At 49.8% G+C, this 21,968-nt stretch overlaps 8 protein-coding genes across 8 annotated transcripts; 5 read left to right on the top strand and 3 right to left on the bottom strand.

Moving 5' to 3' along the window:
- Positions 1-1,121: 1,121 nt before the first annotated feature.
- BO88DRAFT_474735 (acetylglutamate kinase) lies at positions 1,122-2,704 on the top strand (the record flags this gene model as incomplete). The annotated part of the gene is made up of 1 exon (XM_025711842.1): positions 1,122-2,704. The coding sequence occupies exon 1, from the start codon at positions 1,211-1,213 to the stop codon at positions 2,702-2,704; it is 1,494 nt and encodes a 497-aa protein (XP_025558207.1). The 5' UTR covers positions 1,122-1,210.
- A 234-nt stretch (positions 2,705-2,938) lies between these two features.
- BO88DRAFT_182325 (UBC-like protein) lies at positions 2,939-3,892 on the bottom strand. The gene has a single exon (XM_025701752.1). The coding sequence runs from the start codon at positions 3,696-3,698 to the stop codon at positions 3,120-3,122; it is 579 nt and encodes a 192-aa protein (XP_025558206.1). The 5' UTR covers positions 3,699-3,892; the 3' UTR covers positions 2,939-3,119.
- A 194-nt stretch (positions 3,893-4,086) lies between these two features.
- Positions 4,087-5,339, bottom strand: BO88DRAFT_429748 (uncharacterized protein; the record flags this gene model as incomplete). The annotated part of the gene is made up of 4 exons (XM_025709185.1): positions 4,087-4,836; positions 4,883-5,017; positions 5,074-5,284; positions 5,308-5,339. The coding sequence occupies 4 exons, from the start codon at positions 5,337-5,339 to the stop codon at positions 4,087-4,089; spliced, it is 1,128 nt and encodes a 375-aa protein (XP_025558205.1).
- Positions 5,340-6,516: 1,177 nt separating this feature from the next.
- Positions 6,517-7,637, top strand: BO88DRAFT_408556 (putative isochorismatase family hydrolase). Its single transcript, XM_025707737.1, has one exon. It carries the CDS (start codon positions 6,711-6,713, stop codon positions 7,320-7,322), a length of 612 nt encoding a protein of 203 aa, XP_025558204.1. The 5' UTR covers positions 6,517-6,710; the 3' UTR covers positions 7,323-7,637.
- Positions 7,638-8,198: 561 nt separating this feature from the next.
- On the top strand, positions 8,199-9,254 carry BO88DRAFT_351237 (oxidoreductase; the record flags this gene model as incomplete). The annotated part of the gene is made up of 1 exon (XM_025703531.1): positions 8,199-9,254. The coding sequence occupies one exon, from the start codon at positions 8,199-8,201 to the stop codon at positions 9,252-9,254; it is 1,056 nt and encodes a 351-aa protein (XP_025558203.1).
- Positions 9,255-10,172: 918 nt separating this feature from the next.
- Positions 10,173-10,872, top strand: BO88DRAFT_458232 (uncharacterized protein; the record flags this gene model as incomplete). The annotated part of the gene is made up of 2 exons (XM_025711031.1): positions 10,173-10,396; positions 10,470-10,872. 2 exons carry the CDS (start codon positions 10,173-10,175, stop codon positions 10,870-10,872), a joined length of 627 nt encoding a protein of 208 aa, XP_025558202.1.
- Positions 10,873-11,983: 1,111 nt separating this feature from the next.
- Positions 11,984-15,093, bottom strand: BO88DRAFT_374745 (ATP-binding protein). The gene is made up of 7 exons (XM_025704311.1): positions 14,342-15,093; positions 13,961-14,266; positions 13,696-13,902; positions 13,582-13,641; positions 13,469-13,516; positions 13,247-13,402; positions 11,984-13,188 (listed from the first exon to the last, which is right to left on the bottom strand). The coding sequence occupies exons 1-7, from the start codon at positions 14,874-14,876 to the stop codon at positions 12,239-12,241; spliced, it is 2,262 nt and encodes a 753-aa protein (XP_025558201.1). The 5' UTR covers positions 14,877-15,093; the 3' UTR covers positions 11,984-12,238.
- Positions 15,094-16,410: 1,317 nt separating this feature from the next.
- Positions 16,411-19,350, top strand: BO88DRAFT_408554 (uncharacterized protein). The gene is made up of 5 exons (XM_025707736.1): positions 16,411-16,465; positions 16,514-17,374; positions 17,455-17,656; positions 17,709-18,095; positions 18,167-19,350. Exons 2-5 carry the CDS (start codon positions 16,856-16,858, stop codon positions 19,174-19,176), a joined length of 2,118 nt encoding a protein of 705 aa, XP_025558200.1. The 5' UTR covers positions 16,411-16,465; positions 16,514-16,855; the 3' UTR covers positions 19,177-19,350.
- The last annotated feature ends 2,618 nt before the right edge of the window (positions 19,351-21,968 follow it).

Genomic DNA, 21,968 nt, shown 5'->3' with positions numbered 1-21,968 from the left:
CCCCCCCCCCCCCCAGGAACCCGGTGATCACGATTACTACATGCTTTGGATCGTCGTCCGGCTCCTTGCAGCCCGGTACCTCGAGCTTCAAGGCACCGCGCCAACCAACGTTCATCAGCGGTTCACGTACCAAGATTGCTTTGTTAGCGGCTGGAATAGCTAGCACGGCCCCCATCCCAGCTTCAACACTGGTCCACTCTGGATGAAACGTATCTGCTACAAGCCTTCATCCTCCCGGTAACCCTCGATCTCCATACCCTCTTCGACCTGATCTGCGCTCATGAAACAAGAGTCTCGAAAGAAAAAAAAAAAAAAAAAAGAAAAGAAAAGAAGAAAAATTTTTTTTTTCCATAGGATGATGAGAAAGGCAGGTGGTTATCAATCATTCATTTACCGGGACTAGATCTTGGCCCCGGCCCGACGTAGATCATCCCACACCAATCTCTGGGCGTCCAGCGCGGCAAGAAATACGGCCTAGCTGTGTTCTTGCGCATCACGCTCGCCAATCACTCTTGCGCGCCCAATGTAAGCACACATCCCACATCCCGCCCAACTTCGTGTTCCCGAATCGACCTGTCGCTCACTAATCCATCCTACCACGTAGGTGACGCACCAAGTCGACGAGCGTGGCCGATTTATGGTGACTGTGCTGGAAGATTTAGATTGAGACGAAGAGTGCTGCACTTCTACTTTGACCTGTTCGAATACGTTCAACCGCAGGCATGTCGGAATAAAGCTCAGGAGTTGGTCACTTTCACGTGTACGTGCCCGAGATGTTTGCAGGATGAACAGGTCCAGAATTAGTATGCGACCGATGTCATTGGAGAGATAAATGTGCTCATGCAGGTGGGCAGCGTTTTGTGATACGTCGTTTTTGCGGGCTTAAATATGGCTTGCCTCTGATTTGTTCAGTGGCGGTACTCCGTGGAGTAGTATGTATGGCCTGTGCTTGTGCGGGATTTGAGACATCATGCTTCAGCTTAGCGGATTGTTCATTGTATCGTGTTGCCCCTAAGGATATCGAACTAGTCGCATCTATAAACAAATTACGGAGAAGAGTTGTCAGCCAGTCCCTTGTGCAGAAATGTAGACTCGTGGGTGACACATGTTGTCAGGTGGATTTCTGGAGGACATAAATGGCTCACTCCATCCCTCCTTCCGAGGTGTAGCCAGCTCATATCTAATTTCTTGTGGTATACCTACCGCTGCAATGTCGTTCCTCCGCTGTGCCTTATCCTTCCTGGGGCAAACCACAGTTCGTAGATTCCTCGGTCAACAACAGCCATTCCACCAAATACGACAGTATTCGCCCTCCATAGACTACCAAGTCTCCTCAACAAGGTCGACCATCGCTCAAATCCTCAACCACATCGACTCCCAGCGAACTGCAGCACAGTACCTATCCCACTTCACCACACCTCAGTCCCCTACACAGCAGCCCTTCGCGGTCATCAAGGTTGGCGGTGCGATACTCGACACCCACCTGCATACCCTCGCGTCAAGCCTCGCCTTCTTCAGTCGCATGGGTCTCTACCCTGTTATCGTGCACGGGGCCGGACCCCAACTCAACAAGATCCTCGAGGATGCAGGCGTGGAACCACACTTCGAGGAGGGAATCCGCGTGACAGATGGCAAGACCCTAGCTCTTGATCGGAGACTCTTCCTCGAGGAGAATCTTAAATTGGTTCAAGCGCTCGAAGAACTCGGGGTTGAGGCGCGGCCGATCACAGCGGGTGTGTTCCAGGCCGAGCACCTCGATCAGGAGAGATATGGTCATGTCGGACGGATAACGAAGGTGGAGACGGCGCCGATTGTTTCGGCGATGAGGGCGTCTTGTCTGCCGATTCTTACGCCTATGGCTGAGACGAAGGATGGGCAAGTGCTTAATGTAAATGCGGATCTTGCCGCTAGTGAGCTGGCAAGGGCGTTGAAGCCGAAGAAGGTGGTTTATCTTGCTGAGAAGGGGGGCTTGGTGCATGGGGTGACGGGGAAGAGGATCGAGAGGATTAATCTCAGCGAGGAGTTTGAGGACCTCATGGCTCAAGACTGGGTGAAGTATGGGACGAGGTTGAAGATTCGTGCTGTGGAGGAACTTTTGCGGGGGTTACCGGGTACGTCTAGTGTGTCGATTGTTCATCCCGTGGATTTGCAGCGGGAGGTCTTTGCGGCCTCTGGTGCAGGGACTTTGATTGAGCGCGGAACGAAAATTTATAGTACTACTTCTGCGGAATTTAGGGATGAGGAGAGGTTGGTACATGCTTTGGCACGGCAGGGAGCTCGGGACGACGAGGTGAGGTTTTGTGTGAATGAGATGCGGAGGAATCGGCCGCTCAAGATGTATTTCAATGATCCGTCATCTTTGAGTCCGTTGGCCGTCGTCGCGTTTGGCTCTGGTGGCGCACCGCATTTGATTACGTTCCCGAGTGGGATCATGGGTGCGGGTGCTGTTGCTGATGATATGTTTGTTCGGATCACGAAAGACTTTCCCCAACTGGTATGGAATGTTCGTGATGATGATGACAGACTTGAGTGGTTTTCGGCTCGCGCAACGGGGAGATTTCAGCATGGAGGTTGGGTTATGCTTTGGTACGGGTTGAATCAACAGGAGGCTAGGCAGTTGATATTAGGGTTCCAGGATGGTTATGAGGGGGATGGGGTTGGGTTGGAAACGGCTGAAGTCCAGGGACTCGCTGCTCAGGCATGATGGTGTTCTCCATGACTGGCCATAAACCATAGGCTGAGTTGGAGATTATTAGCTAGTTACTTTCTTGCACTTGATATCAGCTTTTTGTAATAGGAGTTATGATACTCGTCGGAAGATACCAAGTTGAACCGCATAAGGGGGGTCCTTATCCTAGCCTTGGGCAGTCATAAAAATCTCACTGACGAGCTAGCAAAAACGACAATTGATTGGCCTTGACAATGTTTATATTTTCTCCCCAAAGAGTCAAAGCTGTGTGTGTCTTATTGAGAGGGAAGCAATTGTACTAAAAACTAAAGCCTGGTAAAGACTTTTCTGCCAAAGGTATGCTGCATTAGGAAATGCTAGTGTACAAAAGCGTTGGCCAATGTGATGATTCGCCTCCCCAGACATAATCACCCCACACGCCTGCAAATAATCACGCTAGGGTGTCCGCCCCCGAGGCATACATGCTCGTCCAATCTCTCGCAGCCATCTTAAACATCGCCCGATTATCCAAAAACATGCTTCCCGCGTCCTCATTCGCAAAGCCATACACAATATTACCACCTTCCACCCCCATCCCCGGATCCCCCAACATAGCAGAGAGCGACAGTAGAACAGTCCGCACAGAAAGTGCTTGGCTCCACTCATCTTGCAAAATATTCAAACAGACTTCCCCGTATGGACCAATGTTCGGATGCCAAATCTTCGTCATGAACATGCATACCGGCGGTAGATCGGGATACAATGGTGGGATGCGGATGTGGATATGGAAAAGGCCTCCTTCGTAAAGGCTGCCGACTGGGCCGACTATTGTGCCGATAATATCGAAGAGGTGGTCGGGGCTGGCTGGGCGGAATGAGATGAAATCGCATTGTGGGGATGTTGGCCCGGTTTTAGTTGCGGCGAGAAACTCGGCTCGGATACGGCGGAGGGAGTAGGATGGGATGGGTGTAGTGAGGTAGGATAGGGCGGTGGTTATGGAGAGGTGGTTTTGGTGGTGGATGATGTCCATTTTGGGGTGTTTGGTGGGGTTTCTGTTTGGTTCTCCGAGGCTTAGGGAGTCTGTGTGTCTTTAAGTTGCAGTTTCTTTGGTTCCCTAAGGTGATGTTGCCTAGAAGCTATTTAACTTCCTCATGGTGGTAATTGCCCACTTTTATAAAGATAGACTGAGGATGTAGGAGGGTATGCATGGCTGGTGTGAGTGATTTACATCCACGCGGTAGGGAATTGTATTGCCACGGGCTTCCAGTGAATCGTCAGTCGAGATTGAAGACTTTTTTGTTCTTTTATACATTCACCTGCAACATTCTCCCTTAGTTATCCACTTCCAGTTTGTGAATATAACTCACAGATACTGCAATTGCATGTCTATGTAACCACGCACCTATCAGTTATGCCAATTACCTGTTTGATAATCTCTTCCATCTGTGAAGAAAAGGGTTCCTTCCAAATATCAACATTGGAAAAGATTGGAGTCCCTTGAGAACTAGCCGCTCGACAATTCTCTTCAGGATGCCTAATTCCACGTTGTGCTGAGTACCATTCATTGTGGCTACCGCGTAGGCCACCTGAAGGGGCAGGATTGTAGAAGCAGGACCGAAAAGTTTCATTTCGTCCTGGAGAAGATACTCCATGCTTTCGCATATCCGCCTCATGAGTGTCTCTGAACTTATCTGGACACTTTCAATGTGCTGTTCCTTCAAGATCCTCAGGTATTCAAAGCTCGGCTGTGGGAGAGACGACGAAAGACGCTCCATCTCGCAAAGACATATGATACGAAACGCCCAGATATAGGTGATTGCGTTGGCCATAGTAATACTAGGAAACCAGATACATGGGATTTCTTCTGCATCCTGATCCCGGTACCAGTAAAGGGGAGACGTCGCAATGTTAGATTCACATGCCTCCCATTGGTTTAACCCCTTCAACAAGTCATCAAAGCAGTTCAATATGCGTTTACACTCGTATTGGCTTTCATCTGAAGCATCTGGACCAGATAAGTTATCCAATGTATGCAAAATCATTGGAAGCGCAGCGGCCTGGCTGAGAAGACTCTGCATTGGAGATGGGCTAAGTATTGCAAATGGTGTCGTCTTCCAGTTATCAGACCCCAGAAAAGATGGAGTTCGGCATTGGATTGCGTTTATCATCTACAAGGCATTAGAAACACCCCGGACACTGGGATGTATTGCTCACCAATAAAGGGCGGAAGCCGATAAATAACCTGTGGGCAACCCCGGTTTGATAACGCTGGGGTCCATTAGCCTGAAGAATTTGTGCCACGGCATCTATATGCATCTTTAAACCTTCACTTGGCCCAGGAAACATAACCTAGATCTCATAAGCAAAGCGCCCTCTAAAAGTAGATATCATGTGGCAGAACCGACCTCTGCCAAGCTGAGGCACATTATTGATGCCAGTAGCTCTCGATCTGATGACATATTCGCCGCCTTGAGCTCTTTTCGCATCAATTTGAGTGCTTTAAGGTAGCTGTGCGTGCTGTCAACACCCGAGACTCTTTCTGGGGATCCCCGGGACATAATTGAGGTGGATAAAGCTTTTGAGGCAGCAAGAATGATATTAGAATCAGTGTTTTCGCTCAGACTGGGAAGAACTTCGACCCATGATCCACATATGCGAGGCCGTGGCTCATTAGAGATAATGCCGGGGAGCTCTAACTCTTCGTTAGGCACATAGCTTCTTATTATGAAGTCAACTTGCTCGGCACGATGCAAGTTGTAGCCTGCACCTGAAGTTGGAAGCGAATGAGTTTCTTCCAACGGTCGAAAAGCGATGTTCGATAAGGATGTTTCATGTTCTGCAGTGTCTCGGGGGCTGTGATCCCGATTTGATATGTTCGATGGTGATCTTCTACTCTGGGCAGGTTTTGATTGGCTCTGTACGAAGGACCAGTTCACTGGGTACCCCGGACATTGGCGGCCTGTTAGTAGACACTGACTACACTCAGGTGACTTTCCGTCGCACTATGCATGAAATGAGCCTCTTTCTTCAATGTAGAATGGTGACCCACGTACACCAAGTTTCCTCGATCTGCAGTTTTGGCAAACGGACCGTTGCTTGACCCTCATGGCAAGCTACACCAGCAGTAAACGTTGATCCTAACTATCCCAGCCAAACCCATAGGGTGCAACTAGTCGGCTTAGCTTCCTCGTGAATGCAGGCTAGACTGAAGCTAATAGTGGGGACAGTATGCACGTCGATGATGCTTGATGGGGGCGAATGCGACGCCTGAAAAACGCCATTTGGATGTTAAGGATGTGTCAGCTATTACATAAGTTGTGTTTAACATTCGGCCTAAATGTTATGAAGGACTGGGGGTAGATAGTATACAACGCCTTGTCAATTGATCAGAAATGGTAACTGAAATTTGGAGGAATGTCTTATCGATATGTGTATTCCTGATTATCATATGAACAATCAGGATCGTAGGCTATTAAGTAACCATGCAAACGTTTCTCGAATCTTTCAACGGAATACTACGAGAGATTATTGCAGCAAGTAGCACGATTTGAGAGAATCCCGATCTTTGAGAATATGACGAGGTGCATCAGCAGGCTCTCAAAGTTGATTGTATCCCATGATTTTCATTCATTTTTCCTACCGACATCATGGACAGAAAATATCGAGGATGCATCTGCAGGAGGAATTCTACAAAACAGAATCCGCTGACCCAGTGCATTTGGTCTAACCCAAAACGGAAGTATATTCCGCCAAGAAATAGAGACGAAGAATAGCATGACCTTATTCGCCACGGTCAGCTCGTGGGCTATTTGAGTCGGTCATGGCTCCAAATGAGACATCATTCTCATCTAGGTACCCCGCCTCTCTAAGTGCGGAATACTGAGTAATATAATAGGCGTCTTTGTCTATAAGTAGGTTTGCGTTGTTCGTTCAGATCCCTTTTCCGTCTCACACATCAGACAAGATATCCCACTCTTCACAAGACTAGCATTACTCGTCAGCCAATACTTTCTATCCACAAACCTGGTTATTGTTTATCACAATGTCTTCATCCGCCCCAGCAAAATCTCTCCGCCAACTTCTTGGTGCTCCTCCATCAACCGCTTCAGTCCAGGACTCCACCCTGATCATCATCGACGCTCAAAATGAGTACGCTTGCGGCCACCTCCAGATCGAGGGCATCTCTGACAGCCGCAAAGTAATTTCGGACCTTCTGACTAAGTATCGCACCAACGGTACTCACAACGGCAGCAACATCGTTCATGTTGTTCACCAGACCCCACCAGGGGCTCCCGTCTTCACTCCGGGCACGCACCTAGAAAATGAGTTCGACGAACTCACTCCTGTCTCTGGGGAGAAGGTTATCAGCAAGAACTTCCCTAGTTCTTTCGCTCAGACGACATTGCACGAGTACTTGAGCAGTCTCGGGGATGTTGGGAAGAAGATCGTTCTGGTCGGCTATATGGCGCACGTGTGTGTCTCTACGACTGCCAGGGCTGGCAATGAACTTGGTTATGAGGTTGTGGTTGTGCGTGATGCGGTGGGCGATCGGAATATTCCTGGAGTGGAGGCTGCAACTTTGAAGAATGTGGCGTTGAGTGAGCTGGAGGATGCGTTCGCGACGGTTGTCTCTGCTCGTGATATTACTGCTTAGAGCATTATGCTAGTCGCGTAAAAGACATTCGATTAGGTGCTTGGTCTCATACTGAACTTTCTCTTTTCTACATACATATTATGATTATAAGGTAACTACTACATATATATGAAGGGTGGCGTGGACGCAAAAATTGTTATCTATACTTGTGAAGTATAGAGGGGTATCAAAACTGATAATATTCGGGATGGTAAATGGATGAACAATCATATGAAAACTAGACCGAAGTAAATTAAAGCCAACATACAGTCATGATTTTGATTTAGATCCTCTTTCTCATTGCATGACTGCCAATGTTGTCGTTTGGGTGTAATATGCGCAAAGCATGCAGTGAGGCTCAAGCAGAATTCAAACCAGGGACAGTTTGGCGGAAGTAGTGGGCTTTATATGATGGAAGCGTTTTGTTATCTCAGATGCGTTTAATCGAAGTTCGAGGAGCAGGTGCGACTGGATGTAAGGAATCTATCTTACTACAGAAGTCTCCCCACCTTGGTTTTGGTCGATCTCTGCTGGTCTTATGATTCATTGTCATAGCATTTTGCCAAATCCTTGCTTGTCATCGCATGTGTCGATTTAATTCTGACCAGTGCCCAGGCGGGAGAGACGAATGCGTAAGCACTAGTACGCTACGATCGACGCTGACAATAAGCACTAATCATGTACACAAGGCTGTCATTCCATGGCTAACAGAATAAGTAGGACAGTCTCTTCCCTCATATTTGTCTCTTCGCGAAGACCAAGAGGTATCACCCCGCAGCTTCGTCCTCATCTCCTTGTAGCCGTGAATACATTATATGTATCCCACTATCCCCAACGAATCCCAACGTAAAGCCGACTCATTCATATAAACGTCACAAAGACACATCCACTCCAGCAATGCCCACCACTCGCTACTTCGCCCAAGCTCCCCCCTTCCCCGCTGACACGCCGACCATCGACCTTCCCGTTCTCTCATTTTCGGACCTACAATCCGGCAACCCAACCGAAGGAGAAAGATTATTTGCCGCCGGCCGCGAATGGGGATTCTTCCTAATCGACTTACACGACTCTGCAGAAGGCAGGACCCTCCTCCACGATGCAGAAACCATGTTCGATCTGGACAACGAGCTCTATTCCCTCGACCAGACAACACTCGACCAATACGCCTACAACGCGCCCAAAGACCTTACAGGCTATAAGCGCATGGGAGCGCTCAAAACCGACGACGGCAAGCTCGACCACATGCACCTCTACAACATTAATCAGGACGATATCCTTGGTAATCGTGCTCCCCGCACCAACGCACCTCCGATCGAGGCACAGCGCCCTCGGATCCAGAATTTTATCCGCCACGCTTCATCAACTCTAGACGTGATTCTTAAAACGCTGGATGACCATCTCGGCCTCGAACGCGGTACACTGAGCAAACTCAGTCCACTAGATCAGGAGTCCGAGACATCTGTCCGCTTGCTATGCAGCCCTCCCCACGCATCCGGTGAAGCGAATCAAGATCGCATCTCGTTAGGCGGACACACAGATATTGGGACAACGACGCTGCTATTCCAGGTTATTGGAGGTCTGCAGATCCTCCCTGCGGGGCTCGAGAATAAGATGGAGAATTGGCGTTTTGTTCGACCCTTGCCGGGCTGTGCGCTGGTCAATATTGGTGATGCTCTAGTAGAGTGGACTGGTCAGTTGCTACGGAGTTCCTTGCATAGGGTTTTAGCTGCACCCGGGGAACAGGCATTCGTACCGAGACGGAGTGTGGCGTATTTGGTCAGGCCGGCGAAGTCAGCATCCATGCGGAGGATCTGTGGAGGGAAGATACCGGTGCTGGCTGAGGGAGAAGAGGAGGAGACGAGATCCGTGGATGAGTGGGCAGCTTGGAGGTCGAAACAGGTTATGTTGGGGCTGTTGAAGCCGCAGACGAGGGGAGGGGTAGTTCCTGTCTAGGGGTCCGTATACAGGTTTCGCCAGGTAGACAGCATGGCACAGCACAGCCCACTCACCAAAACCCTTTGAATGCACAAGTGAGACCTGGTTGTCACCCACTCAAGTACTAACCTGCCATCGTGTGGCTTGTGTGCGGTCAATAGACGGATGGGTGCCTATAAACCGGCGACCCTAGCGCTACAATCGTTTGGAATGGGTTATTTCACATCTCTTATGTGCCATCTTGCTGGACCAGATAAAATCTCTGCCAGGGTCCGTTTACGCTGCTAGTACATATTTAGTACAATAGTTACATGCAATGTCACGTTGAACGGAGGAAAACCCTGATGGTTGACAGCCATCCCAACCCACAGAGCTACTCTGGGGAGATCAGAACCGGATGTACCCCATTTTCTCCTACAAGTTACACGAAACCCTGAGACCTTGTGGCTCAAACAAAAAGTCCCAACACTGCCGCTACGCCAACAAGCATGACTCGGATTGACTCGCCTCGCTTCCGCTAAGGTGTACAGAATTTTAAAGGAAGCGTCAAGGGACTAGGTGACCGACCCGTTAGAGCCTGCAGTGGCGTAGTGGTAGATCATCACCAGGAAGGCCCTACTTGTACAAGAAGAGATAAACAAACTCTCTTCTTAGTATTAGTATCGAGAAACTACAGGTTTAAATCCCGTTGCAGGCACGTACTCTACCCGGAGGCACCCATACAAAGAAAGTCTAGAGAAAGTTAACCTCTCTAGAACATGGAACTAGATCCAAGATTGGGTATATCTGTTATAGTCCGGAGCGCTGTGGTAAGCCCCTAGCTTACCTAGGGCAGCTATCGGGAGGCAGTCAAGTGACATAAAGCCAGCACTCCTCTCGTCCCTCATTGCTAAGCTTACCCTGAGCTGTCTTTAAATCCACAACCACTGCCACGCGATGAATTCAATTCTTCTGCAAATTTTGTCTCTTTGCACCGCTACACTCGCTGTTCTTGTCAATACCAACCCCACACAGCAAGAATTGCTTGTCAGCGAGGATATTATGGCCCAAGAAGAAAACATGGTCCCCGGCCACAACAACGCCATCTACGACACCGTGCCAAAGGATGACCAGATATTCAAGATCAAGTTCCTTGAGATTGCCCCGACACCCATTATCGCGTAAGATCGTCCCTCTCCTTGAAGTGCAGCTTAGTCTTGATAATAGTATATTGATATTAACATCCCAGTGAAGCAATCGTGTCTTCTTCATCTACTTGCGTGGTTATCTGCCTGAATCCAAAAAGAACGAGCTGGCACTTCCCGATGAGGGCCTGGTCAATGCGACCCTCAAAGTGAGCGCCTCTGTTGTCTATCCCGATGGTAGTCGTGACGATGAAGTCTCTACTACAGGGCCATTTAGGACTACGCCCTTCAATGATCTAGCCCACCTCACTATTCGTAACGCCCGTGGGGTTCAGGTCGACTACATGCCTAGTAGCGGCCGCAGTGATATTTTACTAGATTTTCAGATTCTTAAAATGTTTCTGAGGACCGGTATGTGGACTTATAAGGTTGACGCGAGAGCCGGAGATGTAGACAATACGTGCCTATTTGCTCTGTCGATGACACAATGGTTGGAGGGGGAGCTTAGGTAGCATGTTGGGAACAATCTAGAAGCTCCATGACACGACGTCTCACAATGTTCTGTAATTTCATGTCAAGATTTGGAAGCCGCGCGAAGATCTTTGAGAGGTGAGGAGGAGGAGGACGAGGGGAAGGGAGCGTCCTAAGAAGGCTTGCTTGAATGTAGACTCAAGGGTCTACTACATGGCCATGAGTGTTGAACTAAGCGATGTACGACATCGGCGGCTAGACTATCCTAAAGGTCACCTTCCAGAAAGGAGCCAATTCCAGGAATATAAATATATTGGAAGAAGCTGTAAGATTGTGAGCCAAAATTCGAGGCGTGGTAGGAGTGTGTGAATCTCATGAGGGTGCTGCTGCGGATTTCCTGTAACTTGCTATTAGTGGCACTAAAGGAGGCAGTTGGTGGAGGACTCACCCTCCTCAAACGTGAAGCTAGAGACTTGGAGTCTCCTACTGTCATACGAGCACAGGCCAATGGCAGGTCGTGCTGGCGTAGCCAAAGTTCAATAGTTTGTCCCGGTAACCAGCAACGCCTTGTTATTGTTTCAGACTGTGTCTGAGCGTTACGCGACAAAGAAATAATACGAACTTACCTGCAGAACATGCCAATGATAGGTGTTCTCTGGCCGTAGCGGAGTAACATGTCTCAGTTTGCTAAGTGTCAAATAGTGGTGGTTCCCAAAGTGTCTCATTAATGGTCCCACTCTCTGTACAATTGTCAAGGTTCGACGACAAGTAGAGAAGGACAAGTTCAGAAACAACAACAAAAAAGCGAGGAAGGATCTTCGACAATCAACTCTACGGACTCAGGTGGCTAAAGTAAGGCTGAGTGGACGGGAAGCCCTGTTTTCCACACCCTCTGGTCGTATGTAATTACTTTTATGATGATAAGTGTCAAGTGGAGTTCCGGTATCAACCTTAGCGGCGGGTGCCGCTGCGAAGGTGAAAGTTGGGTTGACCTAAAGGCGATCGGAAGGTCTTCTTGGGGTCTCCCCACTCCCCACAGGTACTGAGTTGCATTTGGTGTCTTGTTTACTAGTAGCTATCCTTGGTCAGGAATCAGATTGGCATTAGTAGCATTTTGCTCACTCGAAAATTTTTGGCATACGCAGTTATGCTCATTCTTATCATACTACTCATATTTCCGAGGAAAGAGGGTTTAAACTCTGTTATGGACGAGTACCACACACACGGACCATGTTAGGACCAAAGCCTCATATCCAGGGTTTTCGACGAAGCCAAGGAACCAGACTTCCCTTCCAGAATGAGTTCCGAATTGCGGGTGGCAGGAACAATAATTGAACAACGACAAAACCAAGATAGAAATTGAAACCGAATTCAAGGGCAACGGAGAAAGCATAAACAGACCTCAGTTCAAGGCTTGTGATGTGTACCATCTCCCATGAAGCCTGGCTGACCCTGCATAGCCCCCGGAAACCCGGTCGCCGGCTGCATCTGACTCTGCGGGACAAGGAACTGTTGATACAACGCCGGATTAATATTATGCAACATTTGAGCATTCTGGTGCGGATTCAGGGGAACTTGTTGCTGTTGCTGAGGCTGCTGTTGCGGTCCCATCGTGGGGTTGAGAAATCCGTATCCAGCTTGGGCCTGCAGCATCGCTGAGGGATAGTTTCCAGCAAGCCCGTTTGGGTATTCCGCCGCCAGGCCAGTAGATCCCATCTGGGGGCTCATCACCGTGGCGGTTGAGGTCAACCTTGAGGGTGACTGATGCTGCTCGCTCAGATTTTGAGACGGAAGATGGGTTTCCCCTTCATCAAACGGGCCTTTTCCGTCTAACGTGTCCATCTCCTTCCCATGCAGCTCTCGAGCTCGGAGACCCCTTTTGTGAGCCAGGCGATCTTGATCCGTCTTATACAACTTGTTCAAATAGTACATGAACTCCCGATAGGCTTTGGCTACCGTTCTGAATTGAGTGACAGACAGCTTAACCTCCGCATTCGGATCAAGGATCTCTTCGTGGTTTCCGCCGCCAGCATCGAATTCTGCAAGGGCCAGAGCTGTCTGGCAGGCGTTCCGAATCTGCCGGCCATTCCATCGCATGGTCTCATACCTTTTCCAGTAGTCCAACGCATAAGCTAAAATTTCATCTTCGTCAATGGTGAGTCTGCGATTCTTGCGTCGAAAACGGTCCCTCATTAGCCGAATATTGAGCTGAAAGATCTCGGCGGTAGCTTTATCAGTCAGCTGTGGGTAGTGCAGGCTGATGTGAATCCGGGAGCTAAATGCCTCATCAAAGTCCCCGATGCGATTGGTAGTAAGGAATAGAATTCCCGCATAGTATTCGAGCACCCGGAGGAAGACTAGTCCAAGTATTAGTCGGAGACAACATATCGGGCCAGGCATGGGTCATCTCCTTACCGGACACCAACCCATTTCGGATAAAATCTTGAGGGGATCGCTTGGCTAGAAAGACGTCTGCCTCATCGAGCAGCAAAATACATCCCCATCGGTTGGCCAAGGCAAAATTGGTCTCCAGCGCGCGCTCGACATGCTCGGCAGTGCTCCCCAGGTCGCCTACATCGCCGTCCCCAGTCAGTTAATGGCCGTACATAAATTCTCTAGGGACCCGTGCTGCCATACCACAGGTAATTTGAAACAGCGGCTTTTCAAATAACTCTGCAACGCCCTCTGGATGGTTCAGGTCATGGTTAGCAAAGGGGCTTCTTACTCCCTTTCCCTCAAGGCACACGCACCTGCTGTTGTGGTTTTCCCCACTCCAGGGGCGCCGTGGAGGAGAATGATAAGACCCTTGCCTAGCAATGGTCGTTAGCCAATCTAACGACATGTGATCACAGTGACGCGGATACCTTTTCCTCGAACAATGTCCACTTGTTCGTTCCCGGCCGTCGGGGACTCCTTGTCACGGTAATGTTGTGCCACCAGTGACAGCAACATGTTCTTGTGCTCTTCCTCAAGGACGAGTTGATGAAAGGCCATGTCCTGTTGCTGATCTCCTGCACTTGTGTCTCCCCGAGGTCGTCGAATATAGCTGAGATGAGTGAGATTGAGCTTGGCTTCACATTGGTCAGTCCGTAAAGTTCTAATTGATGGGGGTTGGAAACCTGTGCTTACCCCATTTGCGGCTCCGCAGGATGAATCCAAACACGCGGTAGCTCATAATCACGTAGTCTTCCTCTCCCAGTCCCCTGTCAAGTGAGGGGGCGCCTTTGGCCCGAGGTTCGATGGCCAGCGAAGGCTCTCGCCAGCGCTCCTCGGGCACAAGGCTGTTGCAATAGTTTTCAGTGCGCTTGACCTCGGCCCACTGATCGGCAAACACCTGCTCCTGCCTGCAGCAAAATTCGTAGCATTCCCTGGCCTTTAAGTGAGGGAGATCGACTCCAAGCAAACTGCCAATTTTCGGGCGCCATGTCATATTCTCTCCTTCTTCATCTTCCCCACCCGGCTCATCTTCGGTGTCCGTGGCATCGCTGCTGTCATCCTTAACTCTTTTACTCTGATCGCGGTCCTTGGTTTCCAGGGCTCTTTCGAAGTCAATAACCACTTGTCCATCCACCTGCTCTCGACTGTCCAACGTGAGACCGCTATAGTGCATGTGTTTCTGGGAGGAGATCACGTTTATAAACTGCCTCCCTCGAGAAATCAGCTTCCCTCGAAAGCTGCCTTGACTTGAGTCTTCTCCCAGGCGGACTTCAGCAAACCTCATTGGGCACACGCGCAAGGAGGTCACTGCCTTCTCCCCATCAAACCGGGGAATGGCAAATTGCCTAAGCACCGGGCCAAGAATCTTCCCGTCGAAATCGATGTACACACAAAATATGATCACCGGGGATGTCTCGGGTTTGTTGGATCCAGCGCCAAAGGTGCGATACGGGGAAATAAACTGGTGACTTGGGCTGGTCACCCCAATCACCCGATACGCTTGCCTTCCCCCTTGGTCTACCACCTCGTCCCCAGGCTTGAAGAGATACCATAAGTCAGCAAAGGCCACCTTCTGACACTTGTCACTTCGGAGCCACTCCATCTTCATCCTCAGATCCGTATTCAGGAACTCGACAAGCACCTGCCACTGCTCCAGGGCCACTAGCGACGACGTATAGGGATCCTGAAGGACTTTGGCCACAGGGCTCAATTCCTCCTGTCGTTCCTCACTTGGTTCACCCTCTTGATCGGCTCCATTCTCTTGCTGACCAGATACCTGGGCATCCTTTAATCCATCAGGGCCATGATCCTGCAGCGTGCTTAGCTCCTGGCAGCCGTCCGACTGAATCTGATGCTTCTCCTTCAGTGCCTGGTGGATTTGCAGAATATGCTCTTCCAAGTATACCAGCGCTTTAAAGGGTCGAACCATGATCAGAGGCTCTCGTTCATCTTCAAAGTTTTTTGAATCCAGCTTCTGCAGAGTCGCGATGATGTGGCGGGAGTTGATACGGATGCGCTCGGGCATGGGCCCTTGGCCTGGAGCAAACTGTTTCTTCTTGGCGGTCGAGATTTCGTCGTCGATTGGCCGTGAAGCCTTTCGGCCCCAGGTATAGTAAGGCACATATGTCATCGAAGGTTCATCGTCAAGAACATCCAAGGTGAAGTTACTCTCAAGCCGCGTGAAGGATCTCCACTCTGTCCGATTGAGGCGAGGGGTCGGCCATCGATCCGCCTCATCAGCCGCTGTTTCCACAACCACCGCACCCGCCTCGCTTTCCCCTCCCTCCGGCTCCTTGGACTTCTGTTGGGCGTCCCAGTGGGCGCTTTGAGCCTCCAGTTGAAGCAGTCGTTCTTTCATCTGGGCAGTGCGTTCGCGCTCCTCGGCAGCATCACGTGACAATTTCGACCATACTTCATCCTCCCGTTTTAACCAGGCCAGTTCAGCCTCCATAGCACTCATCATTATCCGTTTGCGCCCCTGCATCCTCTCGAGATCCATAGATCCCAGAGTATTATTTAGGCGTCTGCTGACGTAGTCTCGAAAATCAGTGTCGTCATACGAACGCGCCTGTGTTATATCCAATTCGACCATCCAGGGTCTCCCCATCGAAGGATTGGGCCCTGATTCCAGAAGCTTATGTTGCATGTCCTCGCGTTTTCTGCGCTCCTCTTCCAGCTCCCGTTGCAACTGGTTCACCTTGTCCACCAGCTGGTTGATGGAACTGCAGGGCGGGTCGAGCCGATCCTCGACCTGATCCATCTCTTTCACTCCCATCTCCTCTGCTGTTGAACCATTCATAGTTGACAAACTGCAAGCTGTGTGCCAACCGGCGAGGGATGACGATAGATTCTCAGACTGCGCTGATACCTCCGTATAGTGTTCACCCGACGCAGACAGCACATGCAACGCTAAAACAACTGTGCAGAAGGCTGGTACCAACCCGGAATCAGTGCGCGGTATTTCAATCGTCAAGGGGGCTCCCCCGACCGGTATTGACGGTCTTTCTCCGAGTCCCCGAACGTCGCCGACGGGCCATGAAGCCCGATCCATGCAAGGTGATTGGCATGGGTGGCTTCCACGTCAACCGGAGTGGACTCTGGCACTGATGTGGATACGTGCGGCTGACATGCATCGTGGCGCGTCGCATTCGACGTATCAGATCCATCGATTGCCCGGTTGCCCCAATGGTTCTTAGGGTAAAGGTCACCCTCAGCTCTGTAATTTAGACTAATTTTTGCGTCCATACCCCCTCATCCGGGACCTGTTGAGCAGGGGTTCAGAAGGTAGCAATGGTCGTTGACCGGGCAGCTGCGCCCAACCACGCTTCTTTCGTGGTGGTCGATGGTTGCCTTCTGACTTTTCTTTGCTCCGTGATCGTATCAGTCAATCAATAGGCTGCCTGCAGACCTGGCTACGACAGCTAGGAGCCTTTCTCCAAGGGATTGACTTCTGGGCCGACTGATATCTTCTTTCCGGCCAAAGTTCCTCCGCATCACCCCTCCAACCCCTCGGCCTTCCTAGTCCATTTTGCCTTCACGGCATCCTTACAGGTACCCTTGATGATACTTCCTATTGAAGCCTTCACAATGCATACAGCAAAGGTGTCACGGCCGGGTCCCCCTCGACGGGCTGCGACGATAGACTTTATCGAGAACCGCCTGCCCGAAGTGCATCCGGCGTTCAATCATACGCACCTTCAATATGATGCAAACGCCCAGAGATTTGTGCCGACCTGGACCTCGAGTTCGGCTGAGGAACAGATTCCGTCGCGTCCGGAGTCAGCCCCAGTCAACGCCATGAAATTCTGGTCTCAAATCCTCCCGGAGTCTATGAAAGGATTGAAACGGCAGTACCCGGAGCCCCGAGGACGCACCAAGACTCAGTATAGCATCCGGGATCAACGGAGCTGGCAGGGCGTCTGCAGTCAGTTGGAGAAAGCTCGGGGTCAATATGATATTCCCAAACGTCGGAATGCGAAAGCACTCTTCCGCAAATCGTATCGCGACATTGCGGGGAAGACCGACCAGCTGAAGACTATCAACAAGATTGCTGGACAGGTGGACTATATCTCCCCTTTCTTGGTTATTGTAGATATCCTACTTGATGTGAGTGTAGTTTTCCCTCTCTAAATAGCAGATTTGTTTAGAAACACTTTGACCGACGGATCCTGACTAGAAGGAAACAGGCTGCAGCCATGGCTTCCCAGGTGCGCGAGCAGGTAACAAAGGCCCTGGATCCCAAAACGCTGGAGGACGACTTTGAAAGGATCGAATTCTTTCTTGCTACCTTTCCCCGAGATCCCAAAATACGAAGTACATCTGTTGATTTGGTGGTGGCAATCCTGAAAGCCATTGAAGATGCAATCGAGTTTTTCCTAAGCCATCAAGGTACGCTGTCAGGAGGAAATGTGTTCATCTCGTTGTTGACCGTTCGGCGCAGTCAAGCGAATCTGGGACTCCGTGACGCAAGGAAAAGGTTACCAGGGCGCCCTGACTGCCAGTATAAAAGAAATAGATCGTCACAGCTCCCGCCTAGCGAGTCTGGCTAGCGAGGCAAATATCCATAGCAACCGGACCGCATTTGGCATGCTTTTTGAGCAGACAGGAAATTTAACGGCGATGTGTCACGCCAACATGCGAAAGGTAGACCACGCAATTCTGCTCGCAGATGTCCGGAACGCCCGCATGATGAACATGATCAAGGACCTCTTGCAGGAGGCAGAGGATCGAGTTCTCCGATACCAACACGAATCGGAAGAACAGGAGAAGAGGTTCCGCGAGGAACAGAAAGCGATGTTGAAGAGTCTGTGCGGTATGCTATCGATATCATCTATCCTCCCCTTCAGCCCCTCAGCAGCTGACAGAGTCGACTTTTCTAACGAACAGGGAGACTCGACACGCTCGAAATCTCAGACTCTTATCGTCCGACCCCCGCCGCACAACCTCAATATCAGACTATAGCCATGCCAACTGGGTTCATGGCCTCTTTCATGATGCCAACTCCCCCGCCAGCATGGTTTCTCTTTCCTCCTTGGGTTGTAGCACCGCCGCCCATGCCCGTCACCCGGGACCAGCTCATAGCCACACTAGGTGTTCACCACAACGACGCTGTCGATATCACCCATATCCTGTACCACCGCCTGCAGATGCCTTCCTCATCCCGTGGCCGGGCGGAAGCCGCTGTGTCCAGCCCTGAATTCCGGCGTTGGCTGGTCTCTCCATCTTCTAGCGAGCTTCTCATCCAAGGCGACCCGGATGCGGATGGCTATGAACTCTCTGGGATGTCCCTGATCACCGCCCTGGTCTGCTCCACTCTTCAGGGCCGGGAAGGCCACGTGCGGGTCGTATGGTTCTGTTCCTTGCACGACGAGGACGACGACAACAGCTCATCCTGTAGCTCCATAGACAGTTGCAATCATCCAAATGCACTAAGTCACCGCTCCGGAGGAGTCGCCATGCTGGTTTCATTCATCACGCAAATGTTACACCAACATGCGTTTAACTTCTCATTGTGGCCCGGGAATGCGACTGCCAAAGATTTGCATCTCCAAAACCTAGCTAGAGGCCACATGGCAACCCTCGCTAACTTATTCGAGTGGCTTGTCCGCCAGCTTCCCTCAACCACCATCTTCTCTATAATCATTGACGAGATTGGATGCTACGAGACGGACAGTTACTTGACAGATATGCTCACGGTACTGAAGCTGGTGTTGAGACTGAGTCGCTCGCAGGATGTGAAATGCATCATGAAGGTGTTAGCAACCAGCTCGGGACAGACGGATGAAGTCGGTGATTTCTTTCGGGATGATGAGGGTTGTTATTTGGCCTTTGATGCCTTGGACGAGATGGAAGAGAATGGCGAAGTGGATGACCTCGATTGGGGACTGTTGGGAGATGACGCCGACTGAGCTGATCAGTCACCGTGTTCTGGGGTTAGTAATCATGATGTCTGTCCGTTTGCGGGAAAGGAGCAGATTAATCAACTCATATAACGTAACTTTGTCACACTTGTCTTTCTTCGGGGCGGGGAGTGTTGCGCGGGACCTGGCACCGACCTCACGGCCCCGGAAGGCGACTCGGAGCCCATCTAGGTGAAACCTATATAAAGTATATCGAGATTTATCGCGGATGATACTACGGAACGGCCCCTGGGAATAGCCCAGAGCCGCATAGGGTTAGGCCGGAGGCTACCGGTCTGCAAGCTGCGCAACAGGAGGGTTGTTAGTGGACTGCATTGCGGAAATCATAAATTATAACAGTATATCATATACTCCAACTAATTTAGCTCGGCAATATATTTTTCAATAATTTGAGCCAATAGTTCAATCAGGAAACTGAGCGACCATTTTGTAGCAGCATATGCTGGGAGCCACCTACTAACTTTGCCTCAAGTTACCCTCTGACTGAGATATATCTCTTTCGATTCAGGTGGGCACTGCCACCGGGGAGGTCTGTCGCACTGTGAGTAAGGGAAAGAAACTAAGGGGAACAGGAAGACAGAGAAGGAGAAGGATGAGGAAGAAGAAAAGATAAGGGAAAGAGGGCCAAAAAAAAAAAAAAAAAAAAAGGAAGAAGAAAGAGGAGGCTTAATACTTTTCACAGTCTCGGAATTCTTTGAACCGATTAGAAGCTGAGATAACATGAGGGAGTGTGCATTAGGCATGAAAGCGGTCTCATAACAGTCCAGATGGGATCCTCTCAATACATCTTTTGTAAGCACTTAGAACCTCCGCTCAATTGTTTGATTGGCTACACCAACTTCCCATCATGCACTGAGCCCCGTCTTTACCGGACACGCGAAGTAAAGCCAAGCACTCAAGTAACACATCCATGGGTTGATGTGCCCCAATTCTACAAAGCCTCGTATACGTGGGAGACACATTTGGCGATGGCAAACGCAACAATGCCTGCAAACTCCTAGGCCAATGAAGCACAATCGTACTTTACGCCCTCACGTGAATGGTTCTGCAATCCGTACTGGACATATCCCAAGAAGCCCCACTGATGAGTGGACACAAGTGAATGAAAATGGTCACGAACGGGAGTGTTACCCAAGGCTTATGTCCTTTCACAGCCACACTCAAGATAGAAGATACTCCGGTTACCATCTAGGTGACCCTCAAAGCTTTTTTCCTTATTAGCAGGTCTAACCTGCATCAGTGTTTGATTAATTACAGATTCATTCGAGGGGACAACCCTCCTGGAAGATCGATAGTACCCGTCATGGGTTAGAGGTATTATCAGAATATCATGTACAATCTTGCGCTATAAACTAGGGAAGTCAGGGACAGAATGACCCAAATTATCTCAATAATCGTCGATAGGAAAGCGCTGGGTGCACTGACATCGCTTCAGACCTTTCATCCTTGTCCGAGTCTTGATGGGATATGAAGCTGTAGCTGAGTGAGATGCAACCATGCTATCACAGAGCATGTGATCCGCTATCTTGTTAAAACTAACGCCTTCAGCCAATACCTTAGGTCAGTGGAGGGCTGGGTGTCAGGGCTTGGGTTAATCTTCCAGGCTCTCTAGTTTAATCATTAACGACTTGGTCCCTCATATCGTACAGTGCCTTCTCGCCCGGAAACTCAATTCCCATGTTGCACACCAATTAATCCAGAAGAGCGGATACCATAACCACGAAGCCAACATGCAGTGTCTCATAGGCTTCCTATACACCGAGCAAAGCTAGCAACCTCTTACGCCCCAACAAAATCCGTTTGTTCCGGTCGCCATCCAATACGGTGCTTTGTGGTGCTTGCTGCGCAGTTTACGCCATTGGAAAGAGGGCAGAAGATCCGATTCAAGTGAATTTGGCAGGAAAGTAGAGTGAAGATTTTCAAAGGGGGTAAAGAAGAGGTCGTCTTATTTCTGGTTAATTTCCGCTAAGGTGGCCGAATACCCAGCCGTAGGAGAGTAGTCTAGTTGGTAACACGCCACTCCGCCAAAACATGAATACAACGTGAAAGCAGAAAAAAGCATTATACACTGTTAGCATGGCTAGGCGAGCGAATCAGTATATCTTGCTGCCCTTGCTTGCCAAGCAGGTCTCAAGTCAGTGTGGTGACATATCTGCAAGTAGACCAATCTTGCCACCCACGACAGGGTCTAGTACACTCTAACCTTGATTTGTCTTTCCTTTTGGTTCGCACAATTACATAATAGCTGCCCTTATCAATGGTATTCTTGATATAATTTATCACATACGACCATAGGGTGTGGAAAACAGGGCTTCCCGTCCGCTCAGCCGTACTTAAGCCACACGCCGGGAGGTTAGTAGTTGGGTGGGTGACCACCAGCGAATCCCTTCTGTTGTATGTTTTTAGGTTTTCATATATAGATATGCTATGTCAGGAGATAACAGTTTGTTTGTATGTTAAGAAGCCGCGTGAGGATTGTGGTGGATGTGTTGCATACGTGTTTTGAATCGATGTCTCTCCTCCGCTGGATGCTGTTCAGTCATATGGGATATAGCCTTCTGCTTTTTATTCACCAGTCGTACATCCCATCGGCAGGCTGTAATAAGGATCCACACAGAGGACAAGACATTACATTATTTGTAGAAGCATATAGAAACGTTCATGAAGAAATCGTACTCAGGAATGCACTGAAAGTCAATTCAATGCTCACGAGAGCGTATGCGCCTTAACCGATATTTGGTAAATAAGAGACTGAACAGGCGATAGGATACCTGACCGGG

Source organism: Aspergillus vadensis, assembly GCF_003184925.1.
Source record: "Aspergillus vadensis CBS 113365 unplaced genomic scaffold BO88scaffold_31, whole genome shotgun sequence".
NCBI lineage: Eukaryota > Fungi > Ascomycota > Eurotiomycetes > Eurotiales > Aspergillaceae > Aspergillus > Aspergillus vadensis.
The sequence above is the reverse complement of the archived record's forward strand: the minus strand, read 5'-3'. Positions and strand labels throughout refer to the sequence as shown.

Bases quoted from the DNA above. Each gene is read 5' to 3' on its own strand.
- BO88DRAFT_374745 (XM_025704311.1), bottom strand. From the start codon at position 14,876: ATGAAGATGGAGTGGCTCCGAAGTGACAAGTGTCAGAAGGTGGCCTTT. The intron at 13,903-13,960 runs GTAAGCACAGGT...ACCAATGTGAAG, and splicing joins CCTGCGGAGCCGCAAATGGG to CCAAGCTCAATCTCACTCAT. The intron at 13,517-13,581 runs GTGCGTGTGCCT...TGAACCATCCAG, and splicing joins GGGGAAAACCACAACAGCAG to AGGGCGTTGCAGAGTTATTT.
- BO88DRAFT_182325 (XM_025701752.1), bottom strand. From the start codon at position 3,698: ATGGACATCATCCACCACCAAAACCACCTCTCCATAACCACCGCCCTA.
- BO88DRAFT_408556 (XM_025707737.1), top strand. From the start codon at position 6,711: ATGTCTTCATCCGCCCCAGCAAAATCTCTCCGCCAACTTCTTGGTGCT.
- BO88DRAFT_408554 (XM_025707736.1), top strand. From the start codon at position 16,856: ATGCATACAGCAAAGGTGTCACGGCCGGGTCCCCCTCGACGGGCTGCG. The intron at 17,375-17,454 runs GTGAGTGTAGTT...AGAAGGAAACAG, and splicing joins TTGTAGATATCCTACTTGAT to GCTGCAGCCATGGCTTCCCA. The intron at 18,096-18,166 runs CATCTATCCTCC...GGAGACTCGACA, and splicing joins GTGCGGTATGCTATCGATAT to CGCTCGAAATCTCAGACTCT.